The 25,103-nt window shown below is 45.6% G+C and overlaps 2 protein-coding genes across 4 annotated transcripts in view; one reads left to right on the plus strand and one right to left on the minus strand.

The window, feature by feature from the left end:
* The window catches only part of POLK (DNA polymerase kappa), a 358,361-nt gene that overhangs the window by 52,519 nt on the left and 280,739 nt on the right, over nt 1–25,103 (plus strand). The gene's annotated exons all lie outside the window — the stretch shown is intronic.
* Nucleotides 1–25,103, minus strand: part of ANKRD31 (ankyrin repeat domain 31) — a 77,875-nt gene that overhangs the window by 1,184 nt on the left and 51,588 nt on the right. For all 3 annotated transcript variants that reach the window (XM_060201044.1, XM_060201045.1, XM_060201043.1), the window contains 7 exons: nt 23,152–23,326; nt 20,890–21,002; nt 15,606–15,693; nt 13,592–13,688; nt 10,488–11,484; nt 6,830–6,970; nt 2,484–2,583 (listed from right to left, as the gene is read on the minus strand). In XM_060201044.1, coding sequence (XP_060057027.1) covers nt 2,484–2,583; nt 6,830–6,970; nt 10,488–11,484; nt 13,592–13,688; nt 15,606–15,693; nt 20,890–21,002; nt 23,152–23,326 — 1,711 coding nt within the window. The remainder of the gene's footprint in view (nt 1–2,483; nt 2,584–6,829; nt 6,971–10,487; nt 11,485–13,591; nt 13,689–15,605; nt 15,694–20,889; nt 21,003–23,151; nt 23,327–25,103) is intronic.

Consider the following 25,103-nt stretch of genomic DNA (forward strand, 5'->3'; position numbering starts at 1 on the left):
CTCCTCTCTCCATTTCTCTCTGTCCTATGCAACAACAACATCAATAACAAGAATAATAAAAAACAATAAGGGCAACAAAAGGGAAAATAAATAAATTAATAAAAAAGAAGAGTCTTAAACACATCCAAATGGGAAGCAGCTCCAGCCCAGAAATGGCACTTCTAGTCATATACCCAAAGGATGCGAATAGACTAGTCCAAAGCGGCCGTGCAGTCCAGTTGCACAGCTGCTGAATTCACCAGAGCCGAGGAGCACAAGCAGCCTGAACGCCCACACATGAGTGATCAGGTGAAGAAGTCACGGAATGCTGGGGCCAGGTGGTGGTGCACCTGGCAGGGCACACACACTAGTGTGCCAGGGCTGGGGCTCAAGCCCCTAGGCCCCTCTTGCTTCTGGGTCCTTCACCATAACCCCAGAAGCTGCCTCTGCCTCTCCCACCGTAGATTCTCTGGCCCCCGCCTGCCATACAGTGGCCTTCCAGCAAGGAGTGAAATGCCGCTGGGGCTGGATTAATCATCACCTCAAATAAAAATTAACAAGTAGCCATTTAGACCAAGTTAAATCATGGGTGACAATTACTGCAATGAAACTTACCTGTCCTGCACTGCTAATTACAAACAGAAGAATGGAAAAGAGTGTTTTTCAAACAAACAAAGGAAGGACACTTATAAGTCGTGAGTATGACTTAGAAGGGAAGAGAAGGCACGACCATTGAAAACAAAAGGGCCAACATATAAAAATACCTAGTTACAGAAATAATAGCCAGCCCACACTGGTGACCTCTGGAGAACTGATGCAGTTTCCAGCGGAGGGAACAGGGACACAGAACTCTGGTGATGGGAACGGTGTGGAATTATACCTATTATCTCATGACTGTGTAAATCAATATGAAATCCTTAATAGAAATGAAGCACAGTGGTGTGACTCTGCACAGAGAAGTTCTTGATGTGCTGTATGGTTCTCTGCATCCCCACAGCCCACATCACTAGTTGTATTCTTCCTTCTCTCGCTGCTGAGTCTCATTATAGCTTTCTCTCTCCTTTCGGTGAGTGAGCCTTGCCGGTGGTTTACCGACTTAGCTTATCCTTCCGGTGAAGCAGCTCTTGGTCTCATTGCTCTTTTGAATCATCGTTTTGGTCCGCCTTTCAATCCTCTCTGCTCTGGTTTGTATTCTTTCTCTCTTCCTAATGACTTGCAGGTTTACTTGCTGCTCTTTTTCTTGGGACTATATCAACTAACGTAAGAAATGTTATGCATGTACAAACTACTGTATTTACTGGCAACTGTAAAGCATTAATCCCCCAATAAAAGGAAAAAAAACGTTTAAAAAAAAAACAGTCTGTTTGCTTCTGTTACTAAAACCACCAAATCAGACACATCAGGTGTTGGTGTGCAGACGGGAACAAGTGGCGTTTCCACCCCTGCTTGTGGGAATGCAAATGGCACAGCCAGTGTTGGATACGGGCTTGACAGTTTCTCTCGAGACTGAACACACACTGAACATGCAGAGACCTGATTGCTGGGAATTCAAGGAAGTAAAGGCCTCTGAGCACAAGCAAATCTAGATACTCTTAGTAACTTAGTTCTCACTGACCCTCAGTAGTAGTTCTAAAAGTAGCTGAAGCCCAGCTCACCATGAAATGTTAAAGGACAAGTCGGTGCTTCCACAACTAGTTCATCTGAGGAAGTCTCCTTCCGCGTGGCTTTCTTTTTCTTTTCCCTTGAGTATACTGCTATGACTAAGTATCCACTCAGCCTGCCAGCCTATGTCTACGGCACAGGGACGAACGTGGCAGAAAGTCTGTAGCCTCTGGGAGCTTATACTCACGTCAGAAGAGCACGACAGAATGAGTAAGTACGTGTCTGAGAAAATCCTCCTTAATATATATATATATTTTTTGTGACAGGACAGACAGAAATGAAGAGAGGACAGGGAGATAGAGAGGGAGAAAGACAGACACCCGTAGCCCTGCTTCACTGCTCGTGAAGCTTTTCTCCCCCTGCAGTGGGGAGCAGGAGTGAGGGGGCTTGACCCTGGCCCTGGTGTTCGGTGATGTATGTGTTTAGTCAGGCGCACTGCTGCCCATGTGTTCAGTCAGGCGCACTGCTGCCCATGTGTTCAGTCGGGTGCACTGCTGCCCCTGTGTTTAGTCGGGCACACTGCTGCCCAGCCCTCCTCCTTTAGGATATTTCTTTTTAATCAGAAACGCATGACCCGGCAGGTGGCAGTCGGCAGAGCTGTACACCTGAACTATAGGCTCAAACAGCAGAACTAACTAGGAAAAGGACGTCCAATGGACTGCAGAAAGGCCCCCAGTCAGCCAAGAATGATTTCTTTGAGAAAAAAATAAATGAAAAAGAAAGTTAATTGTATCTTGTGTGATTTTAAGTCAATAACAAAAGACTACTCTCCCCCCCCCCAAAAAAAATGGAGTGTATGTCTTTCCCCACAACCGAGAATATACCTGCAAGTCTGAACACACCTGAGAGACAAGACTGATGCTGAGGTGCCAAGTTTGGTTCTGGAGGTGTGGGAACTTCCTCTGACGTATACTTCAAAAGCTCTTTCCCAAGATACGTGACCTGTACCAAATTAATAACGAAAATTTTAAACATACATTTTAGAAGAAGCAAAGATATTTGCCTCTTGCAGATCCTAACTTCTATAAAGCACTCATTGCTGGGTTAGCAAATTAGTGCTCATGGTCTTAGCTGTCCTGAGACCATTATTTTTGTAAACAGAGCTTCATTAGAATATAATGACATGGGGTGGGGATAGATAGCATAATGGTTATACAAACAGATTCCCAGGTTCAATCCCCCATACTATAAGCCAGAGCTAAGCAGTGCTCCGGTAAAAATAAATAAATAAAAAAATATATATATACATCTATTTACAGAACACAGTAGCAACAATTATTGTTTTTGCACTATAACAGAATGAGGAGTTGCAATAGATACCTCTTATTCCTGAAGCTTGAAATGTTTATATGTCCTTTTACAGAAAACATTTAGTTGCTGCTATTGTGAGCTAGTTATTCTGTTTCCTTTTCTTTAATTCTTTTAAAAATTAATTTTTTATTCTCTTTGTTTATTTGTTGGATAGAGACAGCCAGAAATCAAGAGGGAAGGGGAGAAAGAGAGGGAGAGAGACAGAGAGACATCTGCATCTCTGCTTCACCACTTGCAAAGGTTTCCTTCTGCAGGTGAGGACTAGAGGCTTGAACCTGGAACCTTGTGCACTGTAACATGTGCGCTCAACCAGGTGTGCCACCACCCGGCCCCACTCCATTTGCTTTTTCAACAACCATTAATTCAATAGATGCTATTTTATTTTTTTAGATTGCATTAAGAAACTAAGCCATAAACATAATGATAGTTTTCAAGAAATCATAGGCTTAATTGATTAGATTCATAATATTAGTTAACATTAATATCATTTCAGGACTATGCATTCAAGTTTTATGAGGAGGATTTTTAAAAAAATATTTATTTATTCCCTTTTGTTGCCCTTGTTGTCTTATTGTTGTAGTTATTATTGTTGTTATTGATGTCGTTGTTGTTGGATAGGACAGAGAGAAATGGAGAGAGGAGGGGAAGACAGAGAGGAGGAGAGAAAGACAGACACCTGCAGACCTGCTTCACCGCCTGTGAAGTGACTCCCCTGCAGGTGGGGAGCCGGGGGCTCGAACCGGGATCCTTAGTCCGCCCCTTGTGCTTTGTGCCACGTGCGCTTAACCCTCTGCACTATTGCTCCCCCCAAAAAAGCTTCTTTAATCAAGAAGTGACTTCAGGAGCTAGCCCAAGACAAGAAAAGGCTGATTTTTAAAACTAGTTCCAACCAGACCATGTTATCATTATGAGAATGGTGACCGACAAGACCGTTTGGCTCAGAGGAACTGCCGCACGTCTCCCCAAGGCTGTGCTGGCTGCCTCGCCCATCCCTGGACTGTCCTCTCCTGTCACCATCAGACAGAGGGGCCCCATCATTTTTCACCTGTTTCCATCACCTCTCTTCCACAACCTTGGACCTGCTAACAACGAGCACAGCTTATGAATGCTTTACCCCGCATTTTTAACTTGCTTTGCGTTTTAAGTTCCATCTGAGTGATTACATCTAGTCTTCATCCTTCTGAAAGGGTAGAGAGATTCACTGGAGTCGTGTTCCTTAGCCTAGGGTATGTGCCACAAGTGCAAGAGTTCTCTGTATTGATATTTCAACTGCTTTGGACTTCGAAGAATTAAAAAATATAAAAGCTGGGGCCGGGTGGTGGCACACCTGGTTGAGTGCACATATTACAGTGCGCAAGGACCCAAGTTCGAGCCCCTGGTCCCCACCTGCAGAGGGAAAGCTTTGTGAGTGGTGAAGCAGGGCTGCAGGTGTCTCTCTGTCTCTCTCCTTCTCTATCACAACCTTCCCTCTTGATTTCTGGCTGTCTCTATTCAATCAATAAAAGATTAGAATATATATATATGCCAGTTCAGATGGTTCCTTTGAGGAGGGCTGGTCGGCGGCGTACAGTCAAGCTCAAGCACACACAGCACTGGACGGAAGGACCCACGCAAGGACCTGGGTGTGAACTGGTAGGGGCCGTGGGGGGAGACACTTCACCAGCGCTGAAGCAGGTCTGCAGGTGTCTATCCCTCTCTGTCCCCTTCCCCTCTCAGTGTCTCTCTGTCTTACCCACTAACATGGGGGAGAAACAGCCGCCAGGAGCAGTGGCTTCATAGTGCCGCTGCCCACAGAGCCCCAGTGACAGCTCCGGCCCCAGGTGACCCACCTGATCTCAGCGCTGGCGCTGCACCTGCATCTGCTGCCACAGGGGGCTACGCCAAGTGGCTGCCCGGTGGCTGCTGAGAACAGGCCGGGCGGCACAGCAGGACCAGGCACAGCAGGCTGAGGGACAGAGGATGCCACGCAGCGGTCCCCTCACAGAAAAGAGCAGAAGGACTGAGGCATCGCCGGGCACTGCATGGCACCAGCAAGCCCGGCTCAGATGAAACTGAGCTGCACGACCAGGGTGGTATGATCACGGCACAGCGGTCTGACCCGTCAAGAGGTCTGACACACTCAGGAGGCACCGCAGCAGCTCGGGACTTCTGCTGGGAAAAGGGCAACTGTGCTATGCAGCTGTGCTTTACGAGGCCACAGAGACAACTGGCCAGGGTGGACTGGACTGGAAACAGATGGAGTCCAGCAGTGGGCTTGTTTGTTTGTTTGCTTGTTTGTTTGTTTTGCATCTTTGGGAGGGCAAAAATGGACAGAAAGACTATAAGGTGGAGAAAATCCAAAATGTGCTGAAGTAAATGAAATAAAACGCCGTTGTGGGAGCACCTGCCACAGAGGTCTAGGAGGACAGAATGCAGAGTTGGGGGACACAGGGCAAGCGAAGTAGGAAGTAAGGTCAGCAGAGTGAGTTGGAGAAAGAAAGAGAGAGAGAAAAAAAGAAAGGAAGAAAAGAAAGAAAGAAAGAAAGAAAGAAAGAAAGAAAGAAAGAAAGGAAGGAAGGAAGGAAGGAAGGAAGGGGGCTGAGTGGTGGCACTCCTGGTTAAGCACAAGGACCCAGGTTCGAGCCCCCAGTCGCCACCTGCAGGGGAGTCGCTTCACAAGCGGTGTAGCAGGTCTGCAGGTGTCTCTCTCTCTCTCTCTCTCCCTCCCTATCTCCCCATCTCTCTCAGTTTCTCTCTGTCTTATCCAATAAAATGGCCGCCAAGAGCAGTGGATTCCTAGTGCAGGCACTAAGCCCCCAAAACAGAAAAGGCAAAACTGAGAAAAGAAAAGCAAGAAAGAAAGGAAAAAAGAAAAAGAAGAAGAAGAAGAAAGCCCAGAAATCTATTACGGATGCACGAATGGTTGTTCCAGTGAGGAGTGGGAGCTGAAGGTCTCTGATACCGTGTGGAAAGCCGTGGTGGGTGTCATGATTCATGCTTCCTGGGTGAATCACTAAGACTGTTTCGTGACGGTACCACAGGAGTCTGGACATGACTGATGACTGAGCCACAGGGGTGACGGCCACCAAGAGTCTCACACTGGTGGTCAGTCTCGGCTTGCTACTCAGAAGACAGAAAGCCGAAGCCACGAAGCCTGGGAAGTCTGATGAGAGACGTTTGTTTCGGAAAGCTCGTCACTCATAGTTACATCTCTGTCCAAACACAAGAGTTTGTCAAGATCTCTGTAGCTTGACGCAGCTCTAGAGGAAGGTTTGGCTTTGCTTCACCAGAACGCTGAGGGCATGTCCACAAATGCCGGGCTAGCTTCGTGGGCAGGAGACAGACGACCAGGGACTCATGGCTGAGCTGGGAAGCAGTGCAATGCCACGCTGGCTTTATTTTCTGCATTTATACTCTCCAGGAAGGAAGTGGTAGGGTGTAAAAACAGGGTGTACCTAGGAGAGGGGGCGGAGCGAAAAGAGAGTGCAAACCAGTGGGGTTAAACGGGTGCCCTGCTGGCAGGGCGGGTCTCAGGTAAAACCGTGATTATGTAAATAGACCCCAGCGTCAAGCAATGCAGGGGAACAGAAGCAGAATTAGAAGCAGACCAACACACAAAGTCGTCACCACACCAGTGAGAAGCAGAGAAGAGGCTCAGTCAGCCGTGCAGTCTTGCTCGTGGGAAGAAGTGTGTGGAAGCAGCGTGAAACCTACCTCAGAAGGGAGTGGTGAGGACACACACTGACTTCAGGACTTTCAGATTTCTTTTCCTTTTAATTTTCTGTTATTAGTGATTCAATACCAACTAGTGAGACTGTGAGATAGCAGAGAGTAAACAGCTTTACCACACGCCCAAAAGGGCCTCTCTCTTTGAAAAACGGACTGAAGTATCACCCACCTTGCTCCAGGCATAGTTCCAGGTCACATGACTACTGCCTCCCAAAAGATCTTTGACCCAGGCAACTGGATTCTGATAAACCTGTCCACTTTCCGCCTTGATTCTACCACTCAATAAAACACTGGCTTTATGGGTGGTCTCCTGATGTGAAAGACAGAAATAAAAATAAATAAGATGAAAAGATTATTGGAATAGGTGAACTTCTGCTCTGGTCATGAAGTAATAGAGACCAGATGTACCTCAATACTGAACACAAGAAAAACATCTTTAAATCATGGCTTGAAAGATGTCAGCAAACAATAGGGGGTCTGGCCAGTGGGAGCAATGAGTTCATTATGCAGGTACCAACCCTATTGTCCTTGTGGCAATATTGTCCTTGTGGCAATATTGTCCTTGTGGTACCAACCCTATTGTCCTTGTGGCAATTAAAATTTTCGTTATAACTCTCAAGGTATAACGAAAATAAAATAACTATGGTTTATAAATTAACAAAGAGGATAAAGCAGAAATAGACAAAACACTAAGATGTGAAAAACAGAAAGAAGACACTACATGATAGATTGAAAACTAACCTTACTGTAAGCACACTGAGCTAAGCACTCTGGAACCAGCTTGTGCTTCAATGCTGTGAGGATAACTCCCGGGGAAAAGCTATGACTTTATTTTTTTTTTTTTAGATTCTAGAAATGGTCATAAGGATGTGTAGCAGATAAACATCTATCCAACAAAGATATGAATATTATGCTGTTAAAAGGGTGACCTAGTGGCACTTGAACCAAGACTACTTCCTTCTTCCTTATTCCAGCTCGTTCAGGTGGAGACTCTAGTCTACGCTGCCATGGTCAACAGCTCTCTAGTCACGACTCCCAGGCTGAAGGTTAACTTCTTAGAACTGGAAGAGTCAAACGCCCACATTCAGCGGGGAAGCAATTACAGAAGCCAGAACTCCCACCTTCTGCATCCCACAATGACCTTGGGTCCATACTCCCAGAGGGATAAAGAATAGGAAAGCTGTCAGGGGAGGGGATGGGATACAGAGATCTAGTGGTGGGAACTGTGTGGAGTTGTACCCCTCTCATCCTATAGTCTTGTCAATATTTCCATTTTATAAATATATAAAATATAAGGAGTCGGGCAGTAGCACAGCAGGTTAAGCGTACGTGGCACAAAGGCCAAGGATAGGCATAAGGATCCTGGTTCGAGCCCCCGGCAACCCACCTGCAGGGGAGTCGCTTCACAGGCGGTGAAGCAGGTCTGCAGGTAGGTGTCTCTCTTTCTCTCCCCCTCTCTGTCTTCCCCTCCTCTCTCCATTTCTCTCTGTCCTATCTAACAACAAAGACATCAATAATAACTATAACAACAATAAAAAACAAGGGTAACAAAAGGGGAATAAATAAATAAAATTTAAATATATATAATATAAAGAAAAAAGAAGAAGCAGGCGGTGCAATGGATAGAGCACTGGACACTCAAACATGAGGTCCCAAGTTCAAACCCCAGCAGCACATGTAGCAGAGTGATGTCTGGTTCTTTCTCTCTCTTCCTATCTTTACAATAAATAAATAAATAAATAAATAAAATGTTTTTTTCAAGAAAAGGGAAGCAGTGCTGCTGATGTCTCTCTCCCTCTTTTTCTCCTTTTCTCTCCTGGCAAATAAATACATATTAAAAATTAAAGATAATAAAAATAACAAATGAAACAATAAAAGAAAGAATTGGAAGAATACAAACAGAGCTGGTCCTGTTCTCAGCTACCTGTTTCAGAAGTCAAGCCAAGGGGTGGGGAGCTGAGCATTTCGCCGGCTCTGCCTTTGGCGTGGTGCCTGCCATGAGCACTAGTGGGTCCCCACCTGTTTTTAGAGTTTAGCTTGTCTGTCGAGAGAGGCAAGTGTTAAAAAAAACAGCTAGCTCCTAATGTCGACCACAAAGAAATGCCTTCATTCAAAACCAAGCCCAAGGAAGCTAAAGTTTAAGGACATTCTCAAGGACGGTGAAAACTTCATTGGGAGCAAGTTGGAAGATCTGCTGGAAACAGCAAGATGCACTACTGAGAGACTGGTTTTAGGAGCGACTAGCGGGGAAAGACAACGCAGACGCAGCCTTCCTAAGGTCAGAATAAACCAAAACGCTGAGCACACACTAGGTTGCATTAAGCTCTGGAACAAAACGCAATTCCAATGAATTATTCCTATTTTTTTCTTACATCCTTCCCATTGGATTATACAATCGACGGATTCTGAATGAAGAGCCCTGAGGCATCTGTGACAGGTGAGGCAAGTCCAAAGCATGAGTCTCCCTGCTAAGAGGACAGGGGTTGTGCCTCTCCACTGGGGAAAACCAACAAACCCCCTTTCTCTCACAGCAGATCAAAGCTTGTACTCTGACAGCAATGCTTATTTGCTTATTTATAAGATTTGCATGATTTCAGAAGAAGAAGTAAGGGGCTGGGTGTTGGCGCAGTGGCTTAAGCGCACACATTACAGTGAGCGTGGACCCCGGTTCAACTCCCCCCACCCCTGGCCCCCACCTGTAGGGGGAAAGCTTTACAAGTGGTTACAGGGCTGCAGGTGTCTCTGTCTCTTTTCATCCCTATTCCTCCCAGTTTCTGGCTATCTCTACCCAATAAATAAATAGAAATAATAACAAAATGAGAGGAGAAGAAGAAAACAGAGGAGGAGGAATCCTGCACTGCCCCTCGAGGAAGATGGGTCCTGACATGAGTGCAGCCTAGAATGTTCCAGCTGTGACCAGGGACTGTGAGCTCGGACTGACAGGGACTGAGAGGTCACACAGGCTCCTGTGCTGAATGTGAACAGACGTGGGCCGTGGGTTGGGTGGATGGACGTAAACAGTAAATTCTATTCATAGATTTTTTTTTTTCAAGAATGGGAGTTATTCTCTGGCCTAGTCCAACTTTCTAGCCCCGTTCTCTACTCTGACACCATTTTCTCAGACAGCATCTTTATCCAGCTTCATGCCAGCTATCAGACTCAAGTGAAAGCTACCATAGTCATGAGCTCCTAGAAGCAATCCTGAAATGGACTTCCTAGCTTCCTTCCACCCGAAGACCCCTAACCTCCTACTTCTTGGTTCCTGTTCATTAACCATTTTTGTCCCGCTTTATATCCTGACACCAAGTTGCATATGCTACCATGATTCCATCCTGACTTCCCTGGGCAAATGATCTCACCAACGTGTCCCGGAACCTCCCCCTCCCCAGAACTCCCACCTCCTGCACCTCAAAACCAATTTTGATCTATATTCCCAGTGGGGGAGAAGTGATAGGAGGAAGAGGGTTAAAGGGCTCCGAACTCCAGCTCCAGCAGGACCCAGAGAGAGAGGAGGAATAGGGGAGGGCATTTGGGTGCAGTCATAGTGTCATGAGTGGCTTGGAGGAGAACAAACAACTGGAAGAAAAGGGGCAGTGAGGTACAAACGCAGACAGACAGCTGTAGAGGTGGCGGTCAAGCCTTGTCTGCAGCCTTAGGAGAACCGAAGTGGCTTGCGGTGGAGGGACTGGGGATTCAGAGCTCTGGTGGTGGGAATGATACCCCGTTGACATTCAATAGTAAGTCACTAAAAAAAAGATCGAAAAATAAAAGGAGAGAAGAAGAAGGGAGGAAGAGGAGGAGGAGAACGAGAAGAAGTGAGAGGGTACCTGGGTTTTGAACTCCAGAATGTTACTTCCTGGACTGACTCTCCCAAGGGATATCAGATCCTTAAGCTGCACACACTTCTTTTTAGGAGCCGAGCTACAGGTTAAAGGCTTCTTTGCAGTGTGCTGACTGTCAGACCCAGAGGAGGAAGCGCTCTGGTTGTCATATGTCTGTGGAATAGCAAACGCCGGTTTTTTAAGACCTGGTTTACTCTGCTGCCACATCTCTCTGCCTAAGACAGCAGTGTTCCGACCTGCCTGAGATTCTGAGGCCATCCTCGCTTGCTCCTGGGAAGCTGCCTTCCTGCTCTCTCTGACCGGATCATCAGCGGAAAGAGCCCCGTCACAAACAGCAGCAGCTTGGTGGGCAGTCTTTGGAGCAAGTACACCAGTGGTTTCGGAAACATTTAAGATTCCAGCTACTGCTGAGGGACTGTACAACTGAGGTCCTTCCGGGGTTGTTTCCACCGGATTACTTTTGATTTCTGAACAGCCTGTGTTAGCAAAAAGAGCAACAGGTTGGGATGGTGATTCAGCCTTTGTAGTGTCATCTAATTGGCTGGATTTGGATAACTCATCCCAGGTACGATTCTTGACGTGTTGTTTAGAACTCTGTTCACTTCCAGGAAGCTCTTCCCTTCCCTCTGTTTCTGCACGCAGACCAATATTGGCATTCTGGCTGTCACGCCACATTTCCAGAGACAACTGTGTTTCCTGCGTGCTTCCACAAACCTGGCTGAGAGGAGAAAGGCCAGGGCACCGGGGCTGTGCTGGATTTTCCAGGCTGGCAAACGCATGACTGTCCTCGGCAGCAATTCCTGAGCTGGGCGGCAGTTTCTTCAAACCAAGACCAGATGTGGACATGACATTTTTATAGTTTTGAATCTTCAGGCTTACTTCTTTCTGTTTCCTTGCTACAACTAAAAGGTTCTTCTGTCTGGAGGCTAGGCTTGCCAGCTGTTCCCTCAGGACCCCGTGCTTAAATGACTCTATAGATACCCTGTAGGGAGAAGCAGGAAATACATAAATATAAAGTAGAAAACTTCTAAAGCAGTCATTGGGAGTTTTTTTTTTAAATTTTTATTTATAGAAAGGAAACACTGACAAAACCATAGGATAAGAGGGGTACAACTCCACACAGTTCCCACCACCAGAACTCCATATCCCATCCCCTCCCCTGATAGCTTTCCCATTCTTTATCCCTCTGGGAGTATGGACCCAGGGTCATTGTGGGATGCAGAAGGTGGAAGGTCTGGCTTCTATAATTGCTTCCCCGCTGAACATGGGTGTTGACAGGTGGATCCATACTCCCAGCCTGTCTCTCTCTTTCCCTAGTGGGGCAGGGCTCTGGGGAAGCAGAGCTCCAGGACATATTGCTGGGGTTGTCAGTCCAGGGAAGTCTGGTTGGCATCATGCTAGCATCTGAAACCTGGTGGCCAAAAGACAGTTAACATATCAAGTCACACAAATTGTTGACTAATCATGAACCTAAAGGAATGAATATTGCAGATGAAGAGTTGGGGGAGGGGTCTCTGTTTTGTAGAGAGCTAGTAGGCCTATTTTAGTTATATTCCAAAGGGCCCATGACTATACTAGTTTGTTCCTGAGCCTGAAATCTGATATGCAGGTGGACCCAAGTTATTATCTGGGGAGATGATGTCATGGATGGAAAAGGGACAGAAAGCTGGATCAGGGAAGAGAGTAGCTCCCAAATATGGGAAAGGGGTATAAATATTGTTGACCTGATTGATTTGACCTGGGGCCCATATTCAGCTTAGGAGCCTATGTGACCTCTGCATTCCTGTAGGTCTGAGCTCACATTCTGTGGTCATGAGTAGGAATGTTCCAAGCTGCCCCAATTTCAGGACCCATCTTCCTCAGGTGTGGCATAGAGTATGTTGTCCAGCCTCCCTTTAGAGGATGGAACATTCTCTACCATTGTTGATCCAAGTTGAGGGCAAGGTCCTATGGGGGCCCACAAAGGGGTCTGTTGTGTTGTTCCTGATAGAGATGACCGGAACAATGGAGAGAGGGATTTATTTGAGGTCTAGGCAACAACATTAACAACAATAATAACTAAAACAAGGCAACAAAAAGGGAAAACAAATAAATCAATATAAAAAAAGAAAAGTAATTGAGAATAAGAGGTAGTAGATTTATGAATACATGTAGAAAACTGATTTTAAATACATTCAAAAATGAACATGCAATAGAAACCAAATTGTAAAGTGGAAGTAAACAGAACAGAGAAGATAATGTGATCATATGTAGTTAAGTCTGTGAAAAGGCAATGAAAATGATACCTAAACAAGAAAAAGTATATGTAATATTTTTAAAAATGGTAAGAAGAGGTGAATGACCAATATAATATAATATAACCAGGATAAAATGACTTAAGATCTCTGAGGGTTTAGAACTACACCAAAAAAAAATGCACAATATACTTGATTAAACTGTTTAGTAAGACATTTATGACAGTAAAAGAAATAATTCTATGTAAAAAATTTTGAGTTTACTAAGGAATGAAGTTAATTTATTTAATTCATGGCTGAAAAGTCCTTTGTGAAACTCTTTACTATTGGCAACTTTTAAAAAATGCTAGTGAGTTCCTTTCTAAATATTTCAAACAAGGAAACAGAAAGGAATCTTTCTGGGAAGCACAGATGGAAGCAGTACATTATATGATATCATAAGTATGTCATTTTGGGGTCCTAAATAATATTTGGAGTCTTAAGAAATTTTAGGGGAGTCGAGCGGTAGTGCAGCGGGTTAAGCGCATATGGCACAAAGCGCAAGGACCCGTGTAAGGATCCTGGTTCGAGCCCCTGGCTCCCCACCTGCAGGGGAGTCACTTCACAGACAGTGAAGCAGGTCTGCAGGTGTCTTTCTCTCTCCCCCTGTCTTCCCTCTTCTCTCCATTTCTCTCTGTCCTATCTAACGACACCAACAATAATAACTACAACAATAGAACAACAAGGGCAACAAAAGGGAATAAATAAAGAAATAAATAAAAATAAAATAAAAAAAGAAATTTTAGACATAACTAATGCATCAGTAGTTGAAAATGGGTATGTTCTGAAAACTCTGAAGCAGTTTTCTCCACTCACCTGTATTTTTTGGCCAGGTCATCCCTTTCCACCTTCTGTTTGGCAAGTACATTATCCATAACTTCCTTTATCATCAACATCTTTTCAATGTATTGGTCTAGAAACACGGTCATAAGTAATAACGTAGTTAGCTGAGACCACCGCCCAGGATCATTCGATATCAACACTCAAGGCCTTGACCAGAGTTCCCTGTCCCCTCCCCTCCAGTGGAAGCTTCCCTGTTCTTTATCCCTCTGGGAGTCTGGACCAACATTCTTTATGGGGAGCAGAAGGTGGGATTCTGGCTTCTGCCATTGCTTCTCTGCTGGACATGGGTGTTGGCAGGTGGATCCCCACCCCCAGCCTGTGTCTGTCTGTCCCTAGTGGGGCAGGGCTCTGGGGAGGGAGGAAATAATCTTTTAAAGGTCATACAGACATGTTAGGACAAGAGATAAACTCACAGTACTATCCTACTACATCAAGGATAGGTAAGATACTTTAAATGCTTTATTTGGGGTCACTACCTTACAGTGATTTAAAAAAATTAGATCTGGAAAACATTAGAGGAAGCCAGGCACAGTGCTGCTTATCTGAGAGAGAAGAGGGTAAAAGCAAAGACACTTGGATGTAGTAATAGGCGTGAGGGTGACCTAGAAAGGCAGTGAAGGCAGGACCATTGGGAAAATGGGGAGGGGGCCACGCAGTAGCGCAGCGTCGCTTCACAGGCGGTGAAGCAGGTCTGCAGGTGTCTGTCTGTCTCTCCCCCTCTCTGTCTTCCCCTCCTCTCTTGATTTCTTTCTGTCCTGTCCAACAACAATAACAACAAGAGCAACAAAAATAGGGGGAAATGGCCTCCAAGAGCAGTGGATTCATAGTGCAAGCACCCAGCCCCAACTAAATACAATTTAAATGGTCGTGTTAAAATAAAATAAATAGGGGCTGGGTGGTGGCACACCTGGTTGAGTGCACACAGTGAAATGCGCAAGGACCGGGGTTCAAGCCCCGGCCCCCACCTGCAGGGGGAAGTGTCACAGGTGGTGAAGCAGGACTGCAGGTGTCTCTGTCTCTCTCCCTCTCTATCTCCCCTCTCCTCTCAATTTCTGTCTCTATCCAAAATAAATAAATATTTAAAAATAAAAATTCAGATCTGCATCTGCTTTTTATCTCCTAAGTCACAACTCAAAAAACATGAGCTCTGAGCTATCCTGAGTCTTCTCAGGTTTTCCAGATTCTATTTTTTTCTGGTGACCCACCCACACAGACTCCCAGACTCCCAGACTCCCACCCTTGGGAAAAATGTGTGCTATGCTCAGCTCTGGCTCATGGTGGTGCGGGGGACTGACCCTGGGACTTTGTAGCCTCGGGCACGAGAGTCTCTTTGCATAACCATTATGCTATCTGCCGCCGCCCTCTATGCATTGCTCATATGTATAGGGCAGACCTCTACTGAGTCTTCAGTTATCACTGAAGTTTTCAGAGGTTAAGTTAGCTCTAGGTCAGAAATCAGACTCTACTTTGATTTCACAAAACAGGAAAGAATCTATGAACTAACTTGACATACCTGCTCAACTGAAGAGTATGAGGATTTTCTCTCTTTGTTCCCACTCCACAATCTTCCCTGTCTGTAAGGACGATCCTAGCTAGGGGGAGTCAAGGAGCCAGAGAGCCTAACCTCAGCTGCCATCATGATGTGATGGTTTCGGCCACACCATCAGACACCAGCAGCGGCTGCGGCTTATACAGAGAGCGTCACAGCTCTAAGTCACGTCAGGTTATCGACGCTGTGCCTTGATTGTAAAAGTATCCTTACTGACAATCCTATGAACACTACTTTGCCTTGTTAACGTTTAACAATCACTCTTAGCACTTCAAATACTCTCGAGATTTTTTTTTAAAAAGAGAGACCACTTTTCTTTTCTAAGTCATTGTAAGCTTGGAAATAGAACATACACCTTAAGGAGAGGAGTTAGCAATCAATGGTCTGGGGGGAGAGGGGACCTGAAATAGTCAGACGTGAGTGTGAGTCCATAGTTACCTGCATCTTCAGGGCTTCTTATTTCAAACTGCAATAAATGTTCTTGTTTTTCTTCTATATCTTGCAGAATGTCACTGATGGTCTGATGCTGTCAGATAAAAATAGCAAAAACTTCATTACAAGAGTCTAGGCGTTTCTCTCTGATCAAGGCTGCTGAATGCACCATAAACGTGCTGAACACAGCATTGCAAGAATAACATTCTGCAGGCCCGAGTAGCTCAGCGGTTTAAGTGCACAGGGCAAGTGCAAGGACCGGCGTAAAGATCCTGGTTTGAGCCCCCAGCTCCCCACCTGCAGGGGAGTCGCTTCACAGGTGGTGAGGCAGGTCTGCAGGTGTCTGTCTTTCTCTCCCCCTTTCTGTCTTCCCCTCCTCTCTCCACTTCTCTCTGTCCTGTCCAACAAGAACGACAGCAACAATAATAACCACAATAACGATAAACAACAAGAGCAACAAAAGGGGGGGGGGATAGCCTCCAGGAGCAGTGGATTCATGGTGCAGGCACCGAGCCCGAGCAATAACCCTGGAGGGAAAAGGAAAGAAGAAGAGAAGAGACGTGAAAAGAGAAGAAAATAGAAAAAGAACAGCGTTGTGCTTCAAGCTTGCATGTGCCGTGCTTCTACAGTGTGTGATGGCTGCTCACTGCGGAAGAAGGAACACGCGCGCTGAGCGTGGCAGCGCCGGCTAGAGGATGTGCTAGCGGCTGCCGTGCCCTCCGGTGTTAGGCTGGGGCTCCGCGCCGCGCCACCAACCCGCTGCTCCTGGTGGCCGCGACTTCTTCTCCGTCGTCTCTCCTCCTTCTCCTTCTCCTCCTTCTTTGCCTTCTCCCCCTTCTTCTTCCTTCTTCTTCTCCTTCTTCCTTTTCTTCTTTTTCCTCCTTCTTCTGCTTCTTCCTTCTTCTTCTGCTTCTCCTTCTTCCCCTTCCTCTTCTTCTTCTCTCTCCTTCTCCTCTTCTTCCTTCTCTTTCTCCTCCTCCTCCTCCCTCCCCCTCTCGTCCTCCTCCTTTCTTCTTCTTTCTTCTCCTTCTCTTCCTTTTTTTCCATTTTACTGGATAGAACAGAGAGGGATTGAGATGGAGAGGGGGAGATAGGGAGACACCTGCAGACTTGCTTTACCGCTTGTGAAGTGACCCCCCCACCCCACTCCCGCAGGTGCAGAGCCGGGGCTCCAACCCGGATCCTCGCGCAGGTCTTTGCACTTCACACTACGTGCGCTCAACCAGGCGCACCACTGCCTGGCCGAGTCATCAATATTCCGCATGCAAGTCAAACAACCCAAGTGGTCTTCAACCTCTTTACTTATTTCACTTAGTATGTGTACCTACAGTTTCATCCATTTTCGTCATAAAGAACACATTATCTCTTATACATTTTTTATATTTATTTATTTTCCCTTTTGTTGTCCTAGTTTTTTTATTATTGTTTTAGTTATTATTGTTATTGATGTCGTCATTGTTGGATAGGACAGAGAGAAATGGAGAGAGGAGGGGAAGACAGAGAGGGGGAGAGAAAGACAGACACCTGCAGACCTGCTTCACCGCCTGTGAAGCGGCGACTCCCCTGCAGGTGGGGAACCGGGGACTAGAACCCAGATACTTCTGACGGTCCTTGCGCTTTGCCCCACCTGCGCTTATCCCACTGTGCTACTGCCTGACTCCCAACATTATTTTTTAAAGATGTGGAGTAGTAGTCCATTAACTGTATCTCCCACCATCTATCTATGTATATATATTTATTTTCCTTTTTGTTGCCCTTGTTTTTATTGTTGTTGTGGTTATTATTACTGTTGTTACTGATGTCATTGTTGCCAGATAGGACAGAGAGAACTGGAGAGAGGAGGGGAAGACAGAGGGGGAGAGAAAGACAGACACCTGCAGACCTGCTTCACCGCCTGTGAAGCAACTTCCCTGAAGGTGGGGAGCCAGGGGCTTGAACCCAGATCCTTACACTGGTCCTTGGGCTTTGCGCCATGTGTGCTTAACCCACTGCGCTACCGCCCGACACTGAGAGAGCTTTGTCTCATCCCAGATATTAGGGGAAAAGCTTAGTTTTTCACCATAAGTATGTTAGCCATTGGTTTGTAGATGCTATTTTAGAACTTTCTAAAAGTTGCATTAGAAAACTAAGCCCTTACTGTTGAATGTAAAACATTAATTCCCCAATAAAAAAAACCAAAACTAAGCCTTGAAAAAAAAAAAGGGAGTCAGGCGGTAGCGCAGCAGGTTAAGGACACATGGTGCAAAGCACAAGGACCGGCATAAGGATCCCAGTTCGAGACCCCGGCTCCCCACCTGCAGGGGAGTCGCTTCACAGGCGGTGAAGCAGGTCTGCAGGTGTCTGTCTTTCTCTCCCCCTCTCTGTCTTCCCCTCCTCTCTCCATTTCTCTCTGTCCTATCCAACAACGACGACAACAATAATAACTACAACAATAAAAACTACAAAAAACAATAAAAAGACAACAAGGGCAACAAAAGGGAAAATAAGTAAAATAAAATTTTTTTAAAAGTCATAAAAAAAACCCAACTAAGCCTGGAAGTAACCCAGGTGTCCAACAACAGATGAGTGACTGAGCAAGTTGTGGTCGATATACACAATAGAATACTACTCAGCTACTAAAAATGGTGACTCCACCATTTTCAGCTCATCTTGGTTGAAGCCTGAAGAAATCCTGTTAAGTAAAATAAGTCAGAAACAGAAGGATGAATACGGGATGATCTCACTCTCAGGCAGAAGCTGAAAAACAAGATCAGAAGAGAAAACACAAGTAGAACCTGAACTGGAATTGGTATATCGTACAAAGTAAAAGACTCTGGGGTGGGTGGGTGGGGAGAATACAGGTCCAAGAAGGATGACAGAGGACCTAGTGGGGGTTGTATTGTTATGTGGGAAACTGGGGAATGTTATGCATGTACAATCTATTGTATTTACTGTCAAATATAAAACATTAATCCCCCAATAAAGAAATTTTTTAAAAACTAAGCCTTAAATTGATGATAGTTTTCAAGAAATCAAAGATGGATTAGATTAATAACATTAGTTAACATTTATATCGTTTCAGGATTATGCATTAAAGTTTTCTGAGGGAGACTTTTTTTTTCTAATTTACCAGAGCACTGATTAGCTCTGGCTTATGGCGGTGCCGGGAATTGAACCTGGGACTTTGAAATTGTAGGCAGGAGTCTTTTTGCATAATCATTATGCCTTTATTTAGTTAAGGAGTATTCCTTCTATTTGCAATTTAATATGGAATTTATCATAAAAGAGTATTGAATTCTATCAACTGATTTTCAGCATCTGCTGATACAGTAATGTGGTTTTTTTCCTTTCTTGTTGTTGACATGGTATATGATACAGTAATGTGGTTTTTTCCCTTCTTGTTGTTGACATGGTATATGATACTAATTGATTTGCATCCACTGAACCACCCTTGTATCCCTGGGGTGAATCCCACATGATCTTGACAGACAATTCTCTTGACGAGTTGATGGATTTGATTTTCCAAGGTAGGTTGAGAGTTTTGCATTGATATTCATCAGATATACAAGTCTCGAGCTCTCTTTCTTTTTCCTTTTTGTACACTCCTTTATGCTTTGAGTAATATTGACCTCATAGAATCAGAGTGATATTGACCTCATAGAATAAAAAGTTTTTGAGTAGAATCAGTGTTATTTCTTCTTTGAACTAGAAAAAAAAAAGCTTAAAATAATAATTAAACATTTCTTTGAAAGTCTTGTAGAACTGATTAGTTAGGTCATCTGGACTTGGGCTTTTATTTTGAGGAGATTTTAATCACTGCTTCGATTCTGGCCACAATGATTGGCCTTCTGACACAGGGATGATTCTTCCTGGGTCAGTTCTGGGAGGTATATGATTCCAGAAATGTGTCCATTTCATCTTGATTGTCCAATCTGTTTGCACAGAGATGCCCATAAGATTCATTATAGTTCTGTATTTCTGCATCATCAGCTAAGTTTTTGCATCTTTCTGAATATTTTTATCATAGATTGTTGTATTTATCTTTTCAAAGAACCTGCTCTTGATTTTGTTGAACTTTTGTACCATTTTTTTTTTTTTTTACTTCCTTACATTGTCTTTCAAGATAAGATCACACAGGCAGGAGTAGGACTTTTACATTTACACACAGTTTGCACACTGCTGGATACAGACTTGTTGCTCAGTGGGTACTGGCTCACTCCGTACTTTCCCGGAACCTGTATTTCCCCATTCATTCATGAAGTACGCAGCTCCTCAAAATCTTCTGGTGGATAGCCCTCTGAAGTTTCACTTTGATGCCCAAAACGGACATGGAAAATGCTTCTGAGGAACAGTGACATAACTGCTTCTTTTATTAAATGCATCAAAGTGAAACTATGAAATATAAATATGCAAAGCCAGCAATGTGAGATTTCTCTCTGTTATGTTAAATGATTATCAGAACAAATCAAAGATGTTGATCTGTTCCCAGGCTAACTCCCCACTGAGAGGTTAGAGAAAGGAAACCATCGTACTATAATATCTTTTTCATTTTTTCATTTTTTAAAAAATTTTTATTGTCTTTATTTATTGGCTAGAGACAGCCAGAAATCAAGAGGGAGGGGGGTGATAGAGAGGGAGAGAGACAGAGAGACACCTGCAGCCCGGCTTCACCACTCTTAAAGCTTTCCCCCTGCAGGTGGGGACCAGGGGGCTTGAAACTGGGTCCTTGCACATTATAATACATGCACTCAACCAGGTGCGCCACCACCCGGCCCTCCAGTTTTTCTTTATTTCTTTCTTGCATATCGTTCAAACAGCAAGGTAGAGAGAGACACCTTGCAGAGGTGCCGACTGCTGGGCTACACCACGTGTGATCTGTCCCCTTTTCCCACCCCCCCAGCCCAGCCGTAACCTCCGTGGTAGGTAGGTGGGGACCAGGGCTGTGTGCTCTCCAGGGTGCTCATTCCCCAGCCCCTATTTTCTTCCTTTTTAAAAATGATTGATTGATTGATTGATTGATTGACTGACTGATTGACTGATCATGAGAAGAGAACTGAGTACTGCCCAGTTCTGACATGTGGTAGCCTCATGGAACCGGTGCCTCGTTCACACAGACCCCGTTCCCTAATGTTGGCTTCACCCTCCAGCCCTGTAATATGGACGTTCTTATGAAACTATGTGTTTTCATCCTGCCTGTACTTAACACACCAAGAGCAAATCAACCAGCGGGGTCTGGTCCAAAAAAAAAAAAAAAAAAAAGTCAGTCAGCTCACTTTCTCCACTGCACGACGGGCCATTTTAGTTCACCTACCCCGGGCCGGGCTTGCTGTGTTTCCCCTTGGTGTTCAAGACCAGGGGAAGCAGCAGGTCTGCAGTCATCACATTGCTTCTTCTTCCTTTTTGACCGAGCAGTAGGAATTTTTACTTAAAAAAAAGAATTAGAAAACATAGTAAGACTGTGCAGAAGTCTAGCTGTGCTTGATCAATCCACTCTACTGGTGATGGGGACAGAGACAACGGATTCCATCTACAGTTACCATGTGCTAATAGCCGCCAATATCTCCCTATTTACTGTACACTGGTTAGTTATAGCTGATATTTACTGAATAGTTATGTTCTAGATGTCAAAATCTTTCTCTAAATCATCCGGTTTAATTTCTCTAAATCATATTTTCTTTCTTTCTTTCTTTCTTTTTTAGGAGCACTGCTCAGCTCTGGCTGCTGGTGGTGCAGGGGACTGAACCTGGGGCTTTGGAGCCTCAGTCTTGAGAGTCTTTGCATAACCATTAAACTATCTACCCCCACCTGGGAGCGTAAGTCTTATGCCCTTCTGTGAGAGTCTCACAACATTCAGTCCTTCCTCTCTGACTCCTTGTTACTGGTAGCAAAGCAAGGAACCTCTTTTGTTGCCATCTTGACAATGTCTCCCAATTATACTACTTACATGCAAACTATTGCTAAAAACTGGTTCACAGAAATAAGCCTGGTATATAGTGTTTGCACACACTCTTGAAATATTCTCACTGTACTCCAATTTACACTGTACACATACATAAGCTTGGCAAATTCATAGTCTAGCATTATAATATTAGATTCTTGAAACACTGACATTGATCCAATGTTTGTACGAATCATTGGAAATCACTGGAAATTCTAAATGGAATCTCCCCCAATTTCAAAGAAGTTAGCAAAATAATCTTTTTTTTTTTTTTTTGCGACCAGGGTTATCACTGGGGCTCATCAATGGCACTGCAAATCCACTGCTCCTGTCAGCCATTTTTTCCATTTTATTGGACAGGAGAGGAAGACCTCGAGAGAGGAGGGGAGGCAGAGAGGGAGAAGGACACCTGCAGGCCTGCTTCACCGCTTGTGAAGGTTCTTCCCTGCACGTGGGGTGCTGGGGCTCGAACCCAGCTTTGTGTGGGTCCTTGTGCTCAGTACTGTGTGCTTAACTGGATAACTGGATGCGCCCCCAGCCACCTCCAATGTTGTCCTTTTCCATCCCCATTACAGTAAACGGACCTGCATATTCTCAGGGTTTTATCTCTAACTGAGACCCAACATTCGGGAGAACAGCACTCACTAATACGTGACACAGCTTTCACGCCCACGGGCACCCGATCTGGTAGGAATAGGAACACATGGCCTATAGAGGAGCCCACACATGGAGATGCCCACTGCTAAAAGTCAGCACCGCTTATCAAAAGTTTGACAAGCGTACTCTACCTCTGTTCCCATTCTTTGGGTATAACACGATTTATACCATCGATATGATGATGATTTTCTCGTTTGAAAAACTGTATTGTTTACTATTGGATAGCTACAGAGAAAAACTGAGAGGGGAAGAGGAGATAGGAAAAGAGACAAAGACCGTCTCATCACTCGTGAAGCTTTCCCCCTGCAGGTAGGGACCAGGGGCTTGAACCTGGGTACCCACCTCGTGCACAGTAATGTGTGTGCTTAAGCAGGTGCGCCACTGCCCGGCCCCCAAATATTTTCTTTTCAAAAATATTTATTTATGGGGGTCGGGCGGTGGTGCAGCAGGTTAAGCGCACGTGGCGCAAAGCGCAGGGAGCGGCGTAAGGATCCCGGTTCGAGCCCCCGGCTCCCCACCTGCAGGGGAGTTGCTTCACAGGCGGTGAAGCAGGTCTGCAGGTGTCTATCTTTCTCTCCCCCTCTCTCTCTCTCTGTCTTCCCCTCCTCTCTCCATTTCTCTCTGTCCTATCCAACAACAAAGCAACGTCAACAATGGCAATAATAACCGCAACGAGGCTGCAACAACTAGGGCAACAAAAAGGGGAAAAAATGGCCTCCAGGAGCGGTGGATTCATGGTGCAGGCACTGAGCCCAGCAATAACCCTGGAGGAACAAAAAAATTATTTATTTACTTATTTATTAGAGGGCTAGGAGGAGAGAGAGAGAGAGAGAGAGAGAATCAGACATAACTCTGGTACGCGCACTGCTGGGGATCAAACTCAGAGCCTCCCGCTTGGAAGCCCACTACTTTATCCACTGTGCCACCTCCCAGACCACAAGATGCTCTTTTCCTGAGCGGAAGTCAGCACACACGCACCAGCACCCGCACCAGCGGCAGCGGCACTCCTCTCCTCTCTGCCGGCCACCTTAACAGCACCGTGAGATGTCAGCAGCTCTTTCACGGCCTCGTCTCTGGCTTCATCCACAGCTGTCCTCTGTTCCTCGTTCTTCTGACTTGGACTGGCTCCATGTTGCAGTAGAATCTCCGTGGCCTACGAAGCATTTTCCCAGTTATCCTCACCCCCCACCGTCCCCTCCACCATCATGTTCCAGGACCTGAACCCTCCCCTACACCCTGAGTCTTTTACTTTGATGCAATACAACAAAGCCAGTTAGTTTTACAGACACACAAGATCAGTAATTTCTGCTTTTTACTGTAAGACACTACTATCAAGTGCTGCAAGTTACCCAAGGACCAGTAAACAGCGCAGTGGAAAAAGCACTGGCCTTGCAGGCATAAGGCACCGAGCCTGATCTCAGCACATATCAAAGCTGAGTGATGCCTCGGTTTCTTGTAAATAATGGACAACAAGTACCCAAAAAGTCTCAAGCTTTGGTCAAGAAAACGCTTACTAAGTTTGGTGTGACAACTGAGTCACTGATTTAGCCTACTGTGTCCTAGTAGGATAACCAAGCATATAATCTGAAAATGCCAGGTGAGCCGTCTTCACTGGTTTGAGAGGCTCAAAGGCCAGCTGACATGCAGAAAATCTACTAACACCACCACCACCACCACCACCACCACCACCATCACCACCACCACCATCACCACTACCATCACCGCGACCACCATCACCACCATCACCACCACCACCATCACCGCGACCACCATCACCGTGACCACCATCACCGCGACCACCATCACCACCACCACCACCATCACCACCACCATCACCGCGACCACCATCACCACCACCACCATCACCGCGACCACCATCACCACCATCACCATCACTGCGACCACCACCGTGACCACCACCACGACCATCATCACCACCATCACCACCACCACCACCACCACCATCACCACTACTATCACCACCATCACTACCACCATGACCACCATGACCACCACCACCACCATCACCACCACCACCACCACCACCACCACCATGATGACCACCATGACCACCATGACCACCACCACCACCATCACCACCACCACCACCACCACCACCACCATGATGACCACCACCACCATGATGACCACCAGCACCACCACCACCACTATGACCACCATCATCACCACCATCACCACCATGACCACCACCACCTCTAATGAGTTTTTTTGTTTGTTTTGCCATCAAGATTATCTTTGAGGCTTGAAGCCTACACAGTGAAAATGGCCCCAGGTGACCAAATATTTTCTTTTTATTTATGTGTTTTACTATATTAAAGATAGAGAAATAGGGCAAGTATGGGAGGGGAGAGAGGAAGAAAGGGAGAGAGACACCTGCAGTGTATACTCCAGAGACACTCCAGCCCCCTGCACTCTGCCCCACTTATCCCCCTCCTCACCCTGGACTGGGCAGGTGGCAGACACGGGCTGGAGTGGGTGGCCGTGGGAAGGTGCCCGCCAGCCCAGCCAGGGGGAGTGGTGCTGAGAGCCCAGCAGGGCGGATGGCTCAAGGGAGAGCCTGGCTGGGTTGGTAGGCAAGCAGGTAAGGAGCAGACTTTCACCTTGCTGTGGAAGCTTCTCTCCTCTGCCACCTGTATTCTGGGATTTCTGAGCTACTGTTTATTTATTTTTGTTGTTATTGTTAGCATTCTGAGCTCTAAGCTTCTCTCTCTATCTCTCTCCCTCTCCCTCTCCCTCTCCTCCCTCTCCTTCTCTCTCTTTCTCTCTCTCTCTTTCTCTCTCTCCATATATAGCTACTGGTTATCACTGGGGCTAAGTACAGCACTAAATCCACTACTCCCAGTGGCCACTTTTTTCCCTATATTCTCCTTTCATTTTTATTTGATAGGACATAGAGAAATTGGGAAGGT

This window comes from Erinaceus europaeus, chromosome 11 (assembly GCF_950295315.1).
Source record: "Erinaceus europaeus chromosome 11, mEriEur2.1, whole genome shotgun sequence".
In the NCBI taxonomy this organism is placed as follows: Eukaryota; Metazoa; Chordata; class Mammalia; order Eulipotyphla; family Erinaceidae; genus Erinaceus; species Erinaceus europaeus.